We start from the raw sequence: 17,265 nt of genomic DNA, 5'->3' as shown, positions 1-17,265 counted from the left end.
GGCCTTCTAAATAAAATAATAATGGGAACACAGTGTTTTTGGCACCCACTTCTTAAAGTGCTAGGCACATAATGCAGATTTCCACTCTTAGAACGGAAGATTTACTGTGAGATCTGATAAATTTGGATTCTTTCTGCACCAAAGTCAAGTTAAACAGTGTAAAAATCTGTCAGGTCTCAGCATTTTTATTAAACAGCCTTTCAGAAGCTTGCAGGCCATCATGACAGAAAACTAACAATGAAAAAGCAAAGCCTGCACTCTTAGATGTGATGGGTTGCCTATGCGACTGGTTTGATCATACACACGCCATTACATTAGTTTCCCTATAATTATGAAGGCACCAGTGTACAAGATACACAAGAGCCTCACTGATGTCCATAATGCTTTCTGTTAACTTTCTTTTCCACAACCCTAAACTTTTTCTAAAATCTCACACAGTTGCAAGATATCTAGAGCTGTCCTCAGATGATGAGGCTGATCCATCACAGCATATCAGTTACTTAAACATTTGATGCGGGTTTTCAAGTCTGATACCTCTTCGACCAAACTTTATTGCAAATTATCTTTGTACCAGTTGAGTGTAAACTTGTCACAACAAGCTTCAGGCTTCTGCTTTGTATTTGATGCTTGGCATTTGGTGTTTGTGCTTCCTTCTGTAGTGACCTCTGAACCAGAAGTCAGACTCCATAGTTCCTTGTCTAATTGGCATATAAACAGCATTGGGCAAGGAGCTGTTTAAATAATCATCCCTCTTTGATTCTCCATTGGAAATGTGACAGTGTACTTGTAGGACTACTGGAAGTCAGGTGTATGGAGCCTGATGATGTACTGGGAAGACAAGAAAAGCCTTGTCAAATGCACTCAGCTGAGCCCTGAACTTCTGTTTCCTTGTGGACCTGCAACTAGCTTCTGCATCCAAGTTTCTGTCCACTTGCATTAAGTCAACTAAGAAGTGCGGCTTTGTTCAGCTCTGCAGAGCCTACTGTGTCTCTTTGCAGACTCAGAAGTAACCTTCTTTCTAAGTATCCTAGAGTTCCCTCCAGGATATCCAATTTCTAACAAAATAATACAAATTGAACTGCAAATAGGAAAACTATTTTCATATTTTTCCTTGGGCAACTGCAGCTCTTGGTTAATTGCTTCATGCCATCAATGATTCTGCCTTGAGCCTTTGTAGCAGTAGTACATTTTCTGTTGCACCAAAGCCCTGTAAGTTTTGTTGTCTTTTTTTTTGGGGGGGGGGGGGAGAGGAGGGGGGAAGGGAAATTGTGTAGTATAGGGGAAAACATGTATAATATGTTATCATGAATAAACAAATAATTTACTAGAAAAGTTAGAGAAAACTGGTAACAGCTTTCTCCATTCTGTCCTGTGCTTGCAATAAGCTGCTGCTTAATGAACTGGATCTGGTAAGAACCTGTTGAAACCAAAGGAAACAATTGAGCTGCTATATACAGGAAATTAAAGCAAATGATTAAGCTGGTATATATGGATAATTACAAGAATTACTTGTGTTGGTCTACTACATGTGAATAATTGATTCTTCCTTAAGGAAATGAATGATGATTGGGTTCGAAGTAAGTGCTGCCTGGCACTTATGAGATGAATCTGCTCCAGTGCTGCTCCAGCTGATGAAGACTGAATGGCAAGGGCTACAGCCTCTTGGTCACCAAGAGGGCATGCTCTCCAAGATTACTGTGGTTTTGCTTTAAAGTAGTGCTGTTAAAATGTTTTCCTACCTCTCCCTAGTAAAGTCTTCCCATTCCTTCTCTGAGGCTTGCGTTTAGAGCTGTCAATGTGTCATCTCGCTGAAAACCAAGTCTCTAGCTGTGATAGAAACATGTGGTTCAAGTTGGGAGGTGTTACAGGGCTTTTTTTGTTTTGTTTTTACAACATCTAAGGTGCAGTTCCAGCTCTAAATAACTAGGAGTATGTTATGCTATTCTAGATGATCATACTTATTTAGTGCTACCCATTCTAAGTAAGCTAAACAAACCAGTCAAGAAGCTACCCTTTATTATGTATGATTAGTTTGTGGCCTTTTAGAAAAGGACTTCAGAAGATGCCAAGATAACTGGGTTTATTGATCACAATATAAGAGGTGCTGAAGAATCCTGTGGCAAGTTCCTAATGTATCTAGGTAAGAGTTTAGTTCACAGGATTCTGGCGAGAAAAACTTGTAATGCTGAGTTACAAGGACGGTTTGGATGCAAGGAGTCTGTAGCCTCTTACAGAAGCAAATAAAAAGAATCTTATTCTTGGAATCTTCTGATATATGTATTTGGAGCTCTGAGTTTCAGGAGGCAATTCAGTAAAATCATCAAGCAAGGTTCCAATTTTCTTCTGCGTTTATCACAATAAAATGTAGTGCAGGTGTGACAAACTCCGCTGTTTTCATTGCTGGATACAAATAGCTAAGAAAAAATTGAAACTTCTCAAACTTCAGTCACTATCATGAATAATTACATGCTTCATAAATGATGTCTCAAACTGCAATAACATTGTCCTGTATTCTGAGATGTTTACAGACCCCTGTGACTTCTTTTGGGAGATAAAGCAGGTCTGCTGAAGAAATCCTGTGTTGAAGAATACAGATTATGCTAGAGTGAATTTTTTTCATTGTATTCTACCACAGCATTAAACTGTCTTCAACACTGCTTGTGTTTGTGGCTGGCTAATGTGTGTGGTTTTTGAGTAAGGCCTTGATTATATAGTTCTGTTTGTTAGTGCTTTTAATAGGAACTGTCACTTAAAGCATAAGCTTAGGGTATTTTGTAAGTGTTTTTAATTCTCATCTCTGAAGTAACATTTGTGTTCAAGCTTGTAAGTTGACAGTTTTGCCACATCTGTGTAATTGGTTGAGGGCAATTGCATTGGAACTACTTTGAATTTATCACTGAGATCAGGATCCGACTCCTTGCCCATTCCCAAAGGTAATGATGGCTTATAGCTGATGAATCTTTATTCTGCTACAGAATCCTGTACCTGTAGGACTGGAACATGAGGTCTGGGCTGACCCAAAACTTTGCTATTTTGTTTATTTTAATAGCATCAAGTTTGAAGCAAAAAAATATTCAGACTTACTTACTTTTATTTTTACTTCTTTTGGTTTTTTTTTTTTTTTTTTCCTTTGCTTTAGGAAGAACAGGCTGGCAAGACTGACAGTTTTTGCATCTGTAAGAAAATATAGTGCATGTTACCTAGAGACTTCAACCTCACTCCAAACAACATAGTGTCCTTTTACTAGCTTTGACACCAGGGGAAATTTGTTAAATATGTCTTTTCTGTTTCAATACGTGCTTGGAAGGAAACACGGGCACTTTTCCCTAACAAATTCAGCATTACAGCATCTGAATCTTCCTGCATACAGTACCCTATATACAAGATGTACAGTAGGAAAGTCTGGAGTAAGAACAAGCTGTATCTGAAAACTTCTCACTTAAGGGATCTTTCTGTGCAACACTAAAAAAGAAAACTTTTTTGGGGGGGAAAAAAAAAAAGTATCTCCCAACATCTGTATTCCAGAGAGCTGGATCAGCTTGGCTTCTCCCCCAGCGCTCATTTCTCTAACCAATTTTTTTTTTTAATCCAAAGTAGTGATTATAGCCCTACTCTTCCCTCTGTATCTGGTTTGGTACAGCTCCCTCAGAAAGCATTTGGTACAACTCCTTAGCAGTTTCCAAATCTAGTCCTTCAAATTGTCTTGTTCTTGAGTGTCATTTGCTGGCAGACTCCCCTGGCATTGCTCTCACAACGCTTTCTTTCCTCATGTAACGCTCACATTGTAGCTGTTCACTTTCAAAGCTGAGAAGAAGAAATTAGGCTTAGAAAATCCTGTTTTCACAGTTGCCTCCTGTATTTCTTTCAACTGTTTGACTTAGTTTCCTCTTTCACTTTGAAAGGCTGTGGCTTGCCAGTTATGTGGCTGTTCAGAGTGGACACCTCAGAGCAGTTGCCCTTTAGAGAACCATCTGTCAGCAGCAGATGACATAGAAGACCAACCTTCTGCTAGAAGTTTTTTCTAGCATCCATTTGCAGATGTCACTTTCTCTAGCAAAAACATGAAATGTGATCAATGTAAGATTAATAGGCATTGTGTAGCCTAGCTTGTACCTGATGCATCTGGCATGCCTCTTGTATGTATTTCCGTAGTGCAAACACTGTTGTTGCCAGAGCTTGCTCCCAAGTCTGTCTCTGCCTTATGTTTTCCTTATTGGGCACTCCCAAATTCCTCCTCCTCTCTCCTTCAAGGGCACACTAACCCTTTCATATCTGGGCCTGAGCTTATAACATTTATCCTATCTTGCATTTCAAGTGAAGCAGCATCAGCTGTATAGCTCCATGTGAAAGAAGAGCCTGGAGTTCCGCATGCAAAAAGGCACTGCTGAATTCAAGCTAACCTGAATTTGTATAGTAATCAGCATTTCCATGGGGGGAAAAAGATACCTGTCCTGTGTTTAAAAAAAAAAAAAAAAAAAAAAAAGCAATACATGATCTACAAGAAAAACAGTAATAGTTTTGCATTTTAATAGAGGAACCAGGGTTAGCTGACCAGATAATAATCCTTATCCTAGAAGGATAAGGACTTCTTGTTTTCCAAGCAAGCAGTATTGCAGGCAGCAGAGTAGAGGTTGTGAAGAGAATCCCTGTTACTGTTACTATTTTTTGGGTTGTTTCTGTTTTGTTTTTTTTTATGTTGATCAACACATTCTGTAAGTGTTTTGAATATAACTGCTAGTTTCTTGTCCTCTGCAGTGGAATGCAGAGCACCTGCTGAGGTAGTGCAGTGAGAAAATCAGAATTTAAGAGTAATTCTTAACCCTGCTGTCCTACTGAGTACCTAAAATCAGCATAGAGATGCTGTGGAAAGTAGAAGGGAGGTCAGCAAAGCCATAATGTTACCTTTCACATATTGTGTTCGAGGCTGCAAGTAGATGCTTCTGTTGTCTTGAAGTCTCCAATTTTCAGTTCTTTGCTAACATTGTCCTCTTGAAGATATGGAATTCCTGGTTCAATTCCTTCCCCTGGCTGAGGAGATCTAGGTGGGGCCTCCCAGTTCTTTAGGGAACACCATAGCTGACACATTAAGAGGTAGTAGGTACAGGAGCTGCTATTTGAATGTTTGCTGAAGTGGTACAAGAAAATGAAACTTCAAGATGAATTAAAGAATGCACAGAGGACTGCACAGCTCAAACCTGGAGCTTATAAGGTGCTTGTTAGGATGCAACAATGAGCTCAGGCCTCTCTTTTGTTGGCAGTTCCTGGAACTGTGAAAAAATAATTTGGGTATATCTATGTAAGTTGCCTTGCAGGTATCTATAAAGCAATAGGAATAATGCTGAGTGATTGCTTCTTAGTACTGTGTATTTGCTGGTTGGTAGAGCTGTAGGAAATAAAAATTGATGTAATGGAAGAGTATACAACAACCTGTATGCAGAAAAAGGCACACCAATTCTGGTGTTTCCTAACTTCCTTATAGTGATTGTAACTGTAATATTTATTGATCTGGGTTTTTTTTGTTTTTTTTTTTTTTATGAATCTATTGTGTAGAAGAAATAAGAGTAAATATTTCTTGAATTTGCAGCTGTGAACAGCCTGAAGCTGCAGGAAAGCAGCATGTTATAACAAACAATTTACAGAGGGGCATACTGTGGTTTATGGTAGAGGTGTATCTGTTACACTGAGCTGTCATGGCTAATCATTGCATAAATACTCACTGAAATGTGGTTGCTGCTTGGGAGGTTAGAATTTTAGCATGAGGTGTGAGGTTAAAGGGATGAGAAATGTTATTTTGGTGTTGTCTTATCTCTGTTTCTCTTGATTTACATTGTAAGCACTTAGGACTGGAACCGTCATTATATTCTGTCTTTAGAGAGTGCTTTACCTGCAGCGCATGGCCACAATCTCAGTTACTTGTATATAACAAAGAACAATCTTGTATCTGTGAAATGATGATAAATAGCACAGTATAGCAGCAGTCCATACCCATCTGAGCATTTCTGCAGGTATTGCAGTGGAAGCTGAGTTTTCAGGAGAGACTTGATGACTAACAAAGCTATGCTTTTAAGGAAGATGGGAGAGTTCTGTGCAAATTATCAGCCCAGAAGAGTTGCTATTGAAATGTACTGTCAGTAGGTGGCTTAAGTAGTGGATAGGCATCTATGAAACCTGTTTAAGGGGTGTAGGTAAAAGCAGTGCCTGTGTACAAGAATTTCTGTAGCTAAGCTGGTGGGATCTGTAATTGCATTGTTAGAGTTTGTATGATAACTTCCTGCTGAAATGCAGAAAAACAGTTTGTTTTATGAATTTCTTTCAAGTATCCTTTGCTTTTGTCATATGCACATATCCTTTCTATAGGGTGAAAGGGGATTCCCAGGCTTGGAAGGACAGCCAGGTCTGCCCGGGTTCCCAGGCCCAGAAGGGCCTCCTGGTCCCAGAGGTGCAAAGGTAAGTCCCAATTCACTTGGACAGGATGGAAATGCTAGGTAGCGTTAGCTTGCTTGTAATGCTGTTCCCATATCATTCCAGAATTCTTGATTATCATCAGCTTAATAGTAAAAATCTTCAATGGTTGTATACCAGGTTAGGGTATGTTAGATTGTTTGAAACAGTCAACCATAAGAATGTTGCTTTATGTTTCCCATTGTTCACCTACGTGTGCCTGCAAACGCTGTACCTGCACTTGTATCCTTTCCTTAGGACTGTTGCTAAGGTCAGAGAACAGGTTTGGCAAGGCTCCGTGATGTTGCTATACTGCTGCTTGCAGTAATGCATTACTTGATTTACTGATAAGAGTGCTGTTCAGCTCCTGGAGGGGCCCCACCATTTTGGGCAGTACTGCAAACTAGGATTTGCATCTGGTGGCATTCCTGGGCTGGGTTTGGATGGGGTGATGCAAATGAAGACCTCACTGAACTCTGCAGAGACAGCTGAGGAATGTTCCTCGTGTTCCCTGCAGTTTCAGTTTATTTTTGTTTGCTACTGAATTACATTACCTTGTTCAGATGGTATACCATAGTATTAAAATGTTGAAATGCCTTTCTCTGAATGCATTTATATTTTATATATATATATAAGCTTATCCAGGATCTGCAAGTACCTGCAATTTAAACTAACAGAAGCATAGCAAACATGTGAAAAAGAGATAGTAGGTAAGTGATAAGAATAATCAAAAGGCTATGCTGAGAGAGAGAAAACTAGCAGTATAACAACAGTGAAACAAGAAAAGGGTCTTCTATTAGAAGCCATGAGTGTGTTTTTATTCTAATAATGCCCTTTCTTGGCGTTTTACTATGAAGTTTGATCTTCTCTATCTTGTGTTGCCCACAAGAGGTCACTGCAGTATATTTGATGGAAGAAAGCAGAAAGTGCTTCTGTGCAAGTTGAAGTAACGTTGAGAAATAACCATTTCCTCTGTTGTGGCTTATCAGATGCAACAGATGCTTTTCAATACGAGATCCAATGCCAAAAATGAAATTATTTTGAACCTTTTTACTCAGAAAGTGATAACTTATGTAACTGTTAGCCATCTTGTTGTAAAAATTAAGAGTAACTTTTATCACATAGTTTACTTTGATAGAACAAAATGACTGCAAACTTGAATGTTGTTTGTTGGTGTGGTTTTGGTTTTTGTTGTGGTTTTTCTTAGGGTGATGATGGACTTCCAGGACCTATTGGCCCCAAGGGAATCAGAGTAAGTATTGGTACCTTTTCCTAGTGATATGCTGGAATTATGGGTCAAGCCATGTATGAGACAGGATCCTTACAGAAGTGATTTTGGGGGGAAAGAGTAATTAAGGAGAGTAATGTATCTATCAAGTAGAAAAGATTGTATTACTTTATATAAATAATCTAAGATTGTGTAATACAATTAATTACTGCAACAATTTATTATGGTACACAATCTTATGTGTTATTTATATTATTTTTCATAAAGCCATAAAGGAGAGTAATCCCAATACTGTGTGTATGTTATATTAGTATGTCAAATCAGTATGGGAGAGATTAATTTGTCTGGAAACCATTTACTTTTTGTGAATTTGCTTCTTTTTGTCAGACTCCTCAGCTGGCAACAATTGATGCATCACTGTCTTCAGTGGTACATGGTCTTCTTTTGTACCATGAGTTGTTGCTTTTTTCCCTTTGTGCATCTGCATACTATTATCTTAGTTGTTCTGCACGGTCTTCTCTGTGTTTTTATGTTATTCTCCTGAAAGAAATGTAAGAACCTTGATGGCTGCCCAGTATGACATTCTTATTTTACAGATGATTCTGATGTTTCTTTTTTTGTTATAGGTTTCCTTTAGTATTTTTGTAATTCCTCTTATACATCCAGTGGCACCATACTGTTTCAAACACTCATGGTTAATTTCCTTTTAGGGTCCGCCAGGGCTCCCAGGATTTCCAGGAACACCAGGACTTCCTGTGAGTAGGAATGGGCTATATAGATATGAAACTGATCCATTTTGTCTTTCTGGCCCAGTAGGCCATCCTGTGAGCTAACTGTTCTATCCTGTTTTCATCTTCAAAGGGTTTACCAGGACAAGATGGGCCACCAGGACCTCAGGGTATCCCAGGCTGCAATGGAACGAAGGTGGAATTCCTTTAAAATTCTAAACATCACAACAATAATGTGATAAAGAGCTCCTGCTTTTCTGACAGTGGCCAATGAGTTTAATTTATTGTGATACTTAAAGTTACTGAGCTGTGCATGTAATTCTGGAGTGATTCACATGCACCTGAGTCTAGAGGTCATGACCTGATATCTAAAGCAGCAACTGTTGATCACAACATTAGTACTCTGCAGCCATCATTGTTAACTTCTTTGGTACTTCTTCCAATACTTAATTTTTTGATTGACAACAGAGGAATGTGTCATAATTAGAATAATATGCTATAATCTTTGTAGTAGACTCTTGCTACCACAGAAAACTTACCACAAAACAGTGGGACATTTTAATTATTACTTTTTAATAATAATACCTTGAAATACTGACTCAGTGTCCTTGTTGGAAGGGGTTGATTTTATTCAAACGTGTTGCTTAGCTTCAGTTTATGATCTTTCTTCTTGAGAAGCTGATCTTTAGTGCTGTACTTTTTCCCTCTCTGCATTATAGTAGCTTGCCTGGAGGTTTGAAATATCTGAATTTGGAAAGCTCTGTTTCAGTCACTTGTGTGATTTTTGCAAATCATTTAACCCACAGATTATTGCAATTGCTAGCTAACAATGAAACTGGGCTTTTCAGTAACCATTTGCTTATCTGTTTTTTTTTATGTTTCATTTTGCTTTTTGGCTAATTGTCATCTTCAACCCTAAGGGAGAACGTGGATTCCCAGGCAGTCCAGGTTTTCCAGGTTTACAAGGGCCTCCTGTAAGTACAAGTTTTCCAGATTAGCTGCCTGTAATCCACTGAAAAAATCCTACCTAAATCTGTGAAAGCTCAGTTAACAGGTTATGATTAATCAAAATATTTTAGATGTCCAGCAGAAGAGTGAGCTCTTCTGATGGATGCTGTGGCAAAGCGAATAAAAAGCCTTTTGAATTCCCCCATGCTGAGATACTTCACCTGCAGAAAGATGCGAATACATGCATATGTGTCAGAGAGGGAAGGTCTTGTTACTGTCCTCTGATATGTGTGTGTTTGTGTATGGTGTTAGTGATGATCAATGAGACAGAAGAGATAGAATGGTTTGGATTAAAAGGGATGATGATCTAGTTCTACCCACTGGCCATGGACAGTGATGCTTTCCTCTAGACCAGGATGCCCGAGTCCCCATCCCACCTGACTCAGGACACCCCCAGGGATGGGATGTTTTCAGCTTCTTTAGGCAGCACTGTCGGTGCCTCACCACCCCCATTGTGAGGAACATCTTAATATCTAATCTAAATCTCCCCTCTTTGAGTTTAAAACTATTCCCCTGTCCTGTCACTATCCTCACTGATAGAATCCTTCCCCAGCTTTGCTTTAGGCCCCCTTTAAGTAACTGGAAGGCCGTTAATAAGGTCTCTCCAGAACCTTTTCTTCTTCAGTCTGAACCCCGACTGTCTCAGCCTGTCTTCATAAGGAGAGGTACTCCAGCCCTCTGGTCATCCTAGTGGCCTCCTCTGGACCCACTCCAACAGATCAATGTCCTTATGCTGGGAGCCACAGAGCTGAACAGGACACTGAACAGACAGGATAATAGGAGGCAATAAAAAAGCAAATTGCTAGTAAATGGAAATATAATGCTGAATATTTACTGTCAAAGTACTTCTTTTTTTTCCTTTTCTCTTTAATGCTTGTCTCATGCAGTAGATCTGATCAGTGGTTTGCAAATAACATACCAAGAACTTATTTATGTTGATCTCTCTTTCATTTTTTGTTTCTTTTAAAAAAAGGGACCCCCTGGTCTGCCAGGTATGAAGGTAAGTGTTCTTTACTCTTACATCTAAGTACTAACCAGGCATGAGTGTGCAGTGTGATCTGGCAAAAGTAAGCTGCTTGCTTTCATTACAAGACCATATACATCCATTGGAATCTGGAGTGAAATTCTGCAAAAAAATTTATTGCTTCTAAATCATTCCAGTGCAACTAACTAGAAACTGCATTAGCTTGACTTCAAACTGTTTTCTAAAACTCATTCCCTTGGGAATGTGAAGGACAGCACCTGTTTTGAGAGGCACCAAGTTAACAGAAGGTCTACAAACATCTAAATGCTCCAGTAGTCTGTGTGTGCACTCAGAAACGCAAGTAGAGGTTAAGCAATAGTGACTCAGGTATCCAGTAAAGGGAATAGTGCAACATCTTACATTCCTTTTGGAAATGTCCTTCCCTACTGTTTAGATTACTTACGTAAATGACTTTTTTTCCCCTAGTGTAAATAGTCTCACTATCTGATTTGGAACCATTGAGGATTCCTTGTCAGTTTGGAGGGGGGGGGGGATTGTGTTGTTGTTGTTTGCTTGGGGTTTTTTTGTTACTGTATTCATGGCCTATTTGAGCATGAATCAAAACATTAGTTTTGATTCACATCTATTTAAAAGGAAGCCTGACCCCCCACACACACAGTTATTCCATTAAACTCCTGACAGGACAGCGTAACACATTGGTACTGGGAAATGATGACTATTAAACTAAACTGCCTTTCTCAGCCCCTTTCATCCCAGTCATTGTGCAGATATTACAATGCTAGCTGATCATAACATTTACATGGAAAACAAAGATGTGAGTTGAAATCAGTAATAAATACTTTACTTTAGGTCATGAATTGTGACTATTACAGTAGCATACACAACATCAGTCTCATGAAGTTGGACACTGGAAAAAGCTGAAAGCCTTCTTTCCGTCATGTCATTGAAGTTTTCTGTATGTGGATCTTGAATGTCTCTTTTGTGAAGCATTTATATTTCAATCCCCATGGTCTTTTGGAATTTAGATCAATGCTAATATATTTGTACACACAAAAAGAGAACCCTTAGCAGTTGGTAGTTTAGCCATTTAAAGAATTCTCTAAATATGCAATGATGAATCTGATTAAAAGAGGTATTTCTTGGAGAATCTAGTGCTTAAATTTTAAGCTGGAGCGTACATACATGGCTCTACATAACTCTAATAACTCTAATTCTCTCATAGTTTTAAGAGTTGTTTTTTTTTTCATCCTTTGGAGTCAGAATGGTGATAAAGATTTGTTGAATATGCTAATAATTAAAAGCCAGCTGGTTTTCTTCTAGGGCGAACCAGGTGAAATAATTACATCCTTGCTGCCAGGACATAAGGGTGACCAAGGATTTCCAGGTCTTCCAGGGATACCTGTAAGTTGAATAAAGTTCTGTTAAACTTGTTTTACCGAAGATGTAAAAGGAAGAGTACTTCAATTACAGCGCAGTTGGAACATTTGATGCTAGGGAATCCCTATGTGTACGTGGAAAGGCAAGGCTCACATTTACTGTACCTCTAGTTTACACTGTGAGGAAGGCTTCAAAAGTGCTTCGTGTTGCTCTTATTAGGGTGGCCCACAGAGGACAGAGAAGTCCACTACTCAGGAAAGCAGTGTCCAGCAGACAGCAGTACGCAGTTATTGACTTGCTTCACTATTTCCCCTTCCTGTTGTCACTTCCCAGATATTCTCTGTATTAATTCTGGAGCTCCCTTTCCTTCCTTACTCTGAGGTGAAGTGAGTAATAATTGCACTTCTGGGCTGTAGCCGCTATTTTCATTGGGGGGAAGAGAGGGTAATGTCTCAGTTGTTCTCCTCATGTTGCATCTCCTGAGCAGTGTTTCTGTTCCCCCAGCAGTCTTCTGTGAAAACATGCAGTGACTTCAGGCCCTGTGCTTCCCCTCTGAACCATTCATTACTTTAGCGGGAAGGACAAGGGGAGCAGAAATGAGTCAATCGGTCTGTGCTGGACAGAAGCCAGAGACTCCCATTTCGTGCTACACAAAGGCAAACCTCAGACTGTACTGACCAGATTGAGCCTGTTAGCATTTCTGTTTCTCTGATCTGTTCTCTCCTATTGTCTGCTTTTGGATGGAATCAAATACAAAGTGTTTTGTTGTTCTCTCTCAGTGCATTCAAGAGAAAGAAACAACAAAAGTAGTTCAGAACAAACAAAAAAGCTTTCCTTTATCCAAGCCAAAGAGATGTATTGATGTAGAGAGCAGAACAGTTTTCACACAGCTTACACTTCTTTAGGCTTTTCATCTAGAGCAAATTGGTAAGTTAGAGGTCAGCTCCTTTGATTTGACATCTGTAGGATGCCAGCTGTGCGTTTGGTGTTTAATTTTGGTTTGTTGCTTTTTGTTGTTGTTGTTTTTTGTTTGTTTGTTTGTTTTGTTGTTTTGTTTCTACCTTGGAGGTCTCACACTTGTCCCCTCGTGGTCTTTTTCCATAAACACTGCCTCTGATAGCTTCCTTCATTTTTTCAACAGGGTCCACCTGGTCCCATAGGAATACCAGGTCCAGTTGGTCCTCCAGGGCCCCCAGGTTTGACAGTAAGTTTCTTAGCCTGTTAACCACAAAATGGTAAAGAAGGCAGTTGCTTCTTTATTTCCATGTCCTCACAAGCAATGGGCAAAATGCAGAGATTACTTTAGTCATAACTTGATATGAAGACAGTAGCAACCATGCACTCAGTTGACCCTGGAGCTGCTATTGTGCACATTGCAATGTGATGCCTTTGAAACATTCAGCCTGTTCACAGAGCTCTTTTTACTTTAAATTAGCCTGAATCTTTCTGCAGACCGTATTGGCGTTAAACCTGAGAGTTAAGATTTAGCTTATTTAGTCTGAATTTTTAGTCTTTTAATGAACATCTCGCTTAAAGGAAGAGCTCATTTCTCATGTATCGATGCAGTTTAGTTCTAAACAATTCATTTTTTCACAAGAGGACATGCAAAGTGCTTGGAAGAGTAACTTTTGTTTTCATTTTTTTATTAGGGACCTCCTGGTCCACCAGGGCTACCAGGACCTAAGGTATTTTCCGTCTTTTGCTGATGGTGATTGGAGTTGTTTTGTTTTTCTTTCTGTTCATTTGTGAATTCTGAGGGCTGACAAGATTTACTTTTTGCAGGGTAATATGGGCTTGAATTTCCAAGGACCTAAAGGTGAAAAAGTGAGTAGGTGATGATAATGATGTTTGCTTTTCACTTTCAAAATACCTATCCTCGCCATTTTGGGATTTACTACCTGTATCAAACTGCCATCTTCTTACACGTTAGGGTGAACAAGGTCTCCAAGGACCTCCAGGGCCACCAGGACAAATTGGAGAGCAGAAGAGACCAAATGACATTGAGTTTCAGAAAGGAGATCAGGTAAATGGGAAGCTATATCCATCTATAATCAAGATGTGATTACTGAAGTCTACATTGGTTTGGCTCATATATGCATGCGTTCTACTGACTGTATAGAGCTTCTGTTATTTTTCTTAAAGCACAGAATGTTTTGGGCCTAAGTAGTTTTCCTTCAATAGAAAGCATGCTAGTCACATTAGCTCAGTTACTTCTCTTAATAAAGTAACTATCCTATGGAAGAAGCTGTCTGAAAGGAGACTTATAGTAATGGTGAAAGCAGTTGAAGTCTTCCCTTGGAACACCCAGCCTGAGATTGTCAAAATTGTAGGGATTATGATTCCCATTAATTAACCAGCTTAGTCATCCATTGTGAAGAAGTCTTAAAAGTTTTAGCTTAAATTATTTTTCTCTTTTTTTTTTCTTTCTTTTTGTTTCCCGTAGTCATGCCACAAGATCTTTCTTACTTGTGGTACAAATAAGCGCTTTTCCTGTTTCTGGACTCTCAAAAGTAATATCAAGCCATACTGTGGCAGTATGCTTGAACTCTTGGTTGATTTATATGGGTTCTTTCCCACTGCAAATGCCAGAAAGTCATTGTGAGAGTTGTCATTTTTGAGGTTATGTTTTTTCCTTTCTACTTCACTGGGGATCATTTCTTAGTGCTGTCTGTTTGATTCTGGGTTCGAGTTACAGACAAGCTGAGCACCACCAGTGTCATTATAGGTGCCTGGATTTTATTTTTCCTTTGAAATTTCTGTGGTGTGCTCAAAAACCACCCCGAATAGTACAAGTAGTAGAAGGTTGAAGGCAGATACTTTGACGCAAGAGTGGTGAATGGTTGTTTCTATGCTATGATTGTATTGAAAATATCACTGTGGTGATAGAGCTACTATGTAATTTTGAACTGTTAGTTTCTTCTGTCTGTGTTTGGGTCAATTTCTTACTTTTCACCTTTTCATCTTGAGGAATGCATCAGAAGAAAGCTTTAGTAGGCAGCAGTATTTTATGTTGTCAGTGCAGAACAGTTCTACTGCCCTACATCTTGATTACAATCTTTTGTTACTCTTCATTTCTGAAGAACATTGAGTACCACCAAGGTATCCACTGAGGCACATTTTCAATGTGCAGTCATCCTAAAAAGGTTTCAGTCTGGTTTTAGCTCTTTTTTAATATTTTTTAATTTTTTTTTTTTTTTTTTAATTTTATTTTATTTTTACTGCACTGTAGTTGAAGTAAATATTCAGCTGATTTTTATTACGGTCCTGAGCCATTTGTCTCTGTCATCAGGGGTATCTGAAGGACTAATTCTGCTGAAGTACTGGTATATGAATGTACAAAATCAAAGCATTCTAGCTACTTGCCTTATAAAGCATTTATCTTTGACCAACACTCACGATGATTTTGAAGTTTAAAGATTTGTTTATGTTTTAATACAGGTTATATTTGATAGAACAAAATCAGTAAAAAAAAATTCTACGTTACATGTATTTTTTTGTGAAGTATACACAAGGTTCTGGTGTGAATCCCCTGTGATCTCTGGTGAGGATCAGCTGTAAAGATGGGCTTTTAAAAAGTCTGGGAGTCCACCAGGAAGGGGAGAACAACAACAACATAAAAATGCACAGAAAGCTTTTGTGGATTCAATTGCCTGTAGTGTTTTGTCTAGATTATTGTTACAAGGGTGTAACAAAACAAAATAGAAACCCTTAATTTTTCATGTGGAGATCCTGTGACAATTTTCTGTATTATCCTAGTGGCCTCACAATTTCAGTAGTTACAAGCAACAACAACTGTTCTTCCTGTAATTTCAGCAGGATTTTGCATTTGTTCCCCTCCTTTCTTTCTGTCTTTTGTCTTCCATCCTTTATCTTATGTCCTTCTTTCATCCTTCCTTCCATCCTTACCTCATTATATAGCAGCTGTAGACCACCAGAACAACAGCTGCAGTACCCACAGGAGTCAGCTGTGTCCTAGTGGAGTGAATCATCTAAATAATCAGGATGAACATTTAATAAAAATTAAAGTTTCACTTGAAGATTTGCGCAAGTGAAGGATTGATGTGGCTCCTTGGAATTCTAAATGATAGCAAGAATATGTGCATATATATATATATATATATATATATATATATATATGTATGTATAAATGTGTGTATATATGTATATATTATATATAATATCTATATTTTTATAGTATTTTTATATATATATTTAATATATAAAAAATGGAGACATTATGGAATAATGGAGGCTTTAATCCTCTTTTTCTTTTGCCCATGTTTGACAGGGTATTCCAGGTGATCCAGGGCCACCAGGACTTCCAGGGCCTCAAGGCCCTCCTGTGAGTAGACCTATTCTAGTTTTTTCATTGCATCTCTTCACAAACTGTAAATTAATTCAGCTCAGGCTTATGGGCTCAATTTAAGATTATGTTTGTATGTTCAGGGTCTTCCCGGTGGCATAAAGGGTGAAAAAGGTGAGCAAGGAGAGCCAGGCAAAAGAGTAAGTAGTCTATTCAACCAAACATTTATTTTTCCAATCAATGTAATCTTTGAGAATAAAGCAGATGTTGAAATCAGGTGAGGCCTTCAGCCTCTGGGTAATAAACTTTTTTTTTTTCATGTAACCTGGTAAAGAAGTTTGTGATGCATCTGGTTCACAGCAGTGCTTCCAGATGTGGATCTCTCAGGACTTTCTTATAGAATTATCTACATGTACATCTTCGTTTTAGACACAAGAAAACCTGATTTTAATGATGTTATCTGGTTACACAAGGAAGACTACTTCAAAGTTCCTGGACTAGTTGGCTGAAGCAGTGGTTTCCTATTTCCTTTTAGAGAAGGCTTCATTCAGTTAGTCATTTGCTGAATTGCCCAAGCAGCATGAGGTTGCTGTCTTTTTAGGATGGTCTGTGTAAGCTCATTCTCACTGTATTTATCTGTAAGATAAGCCACTAAAAGAAGTCTCTGAACACTGGATAAATGGACCAAAAGTCCATTTATCACACCTCAAGCAACCACTTCTGTTTACGTACTAACTGGAGACGGGACAAGTCAGGCTAGCTGCATCTGGGGACAGTATTAATCACTTTGTTCCTCTGTGTACACTCTGTCCATCCTGAAGTTGAAATTTATTTTAATATCACAGCTCAGAAAAGCTGAGGACGATCAGAGGTGTTAAGAAGTAGGGTGAAAATAACATGAATTGGACTAGCAAAGAAATATAAGCAGCGACCAGCTCAAAGCAATCTGTATTTTCACTTTCATAGCTTCTGAACTTATATTACGTCAACATAATGGGCCCCTTTGAAAACTAAGACATAGATCTTGCACAGGTTAATCAGACTATATTATAAACACTGCTTAGAAACAATCTGGCAATAGATTTTTTTGCAGTGTCCATAGGGATTAAAGACTGTGGAAGATAAATCTTTGGCATTCTAGATAAAATTCTTCTTAGTTGCTGAGATTTATAGGTGAGGTTTGGTTTGTCTTCTC

General features: G+C 38.7%; 1 protein-coding gene across 1 annotated transcript in view; it reads left to right on the top strand.

The window, feature by feature from the left end:
- Window positions 1–17,265, top strand: part of COL4A5 (collagen type IV alpha 5 chain) — an 81,582-nt gene that overhangs the window by 24,527 nt on the left and 39,790 nt on the right. The window contains exons 3-15 of the mRNA XM_048959946.1: window positions 6,358–6,447; window positions 7,649–7,693; window positions 8,380–8,424; window positions 8,531–8,593; window positions 9,318–9,371; window positions 10,379–10,405; window positions 11,711–11,791; window positions 12,909–12,971; window positions 13,417–13,452; window positions 13,550–13,591; window positions 13,698–13,790; window positions 16,056–16,109; window positions 16,214–16,270. Of these exons, the coding sequence (XP_048815903.1) occupies window positions 6,358–6,447; window positions 7,649–7,693; window positions 8,380–8,424; window positions 8,531–8,593; window positions 9,318–9,371; window positions 10,379–10,405; window positions 11,711–11,791; window positions 12,909–12,971; window positions 13,417–13,452; window positions 13,550–13,591; window positions 13,698–13,790; window positions 16,056–16,109; window positions 16,214–16,270 (750 nt within the window). The remainder of the gene's footprint in view (window positions 1–6,357; window positions 6,448–7,648; window positions 7,694–8,379; window positions 8,425–8,530; window positions 8,594–9,317; window positions 9,372–10,378; window positions 10,406–11,710; window positions 11,792–12,908; window positions 12,972–13,416; window positions 13,453–13,549; window positions 13,592–13,697; window positions 13,791–16,055; window positions 16,110–16,213; window positions 16,271–17,265) is intronic.

This window comes from Lagopus muta, chromosome 13 (genome assembly GCF_023343835.1).
Source record: "Lagopus muta isolate bLagMut1 chromosome 13, bLagMut1 primary, whole genome shotgun sequence".
Lineage (NCBI taxonomy): Eukaryota > Metazoa > Chordata > Aves > Galliformes > Phasianidae > Lagopus > Lagopus muta.
The sequence above is the reverse complement of the archived record's forward strand: the minus strand, read 5'-3'. Positions and strand labels throughout refer to the sequence as shown.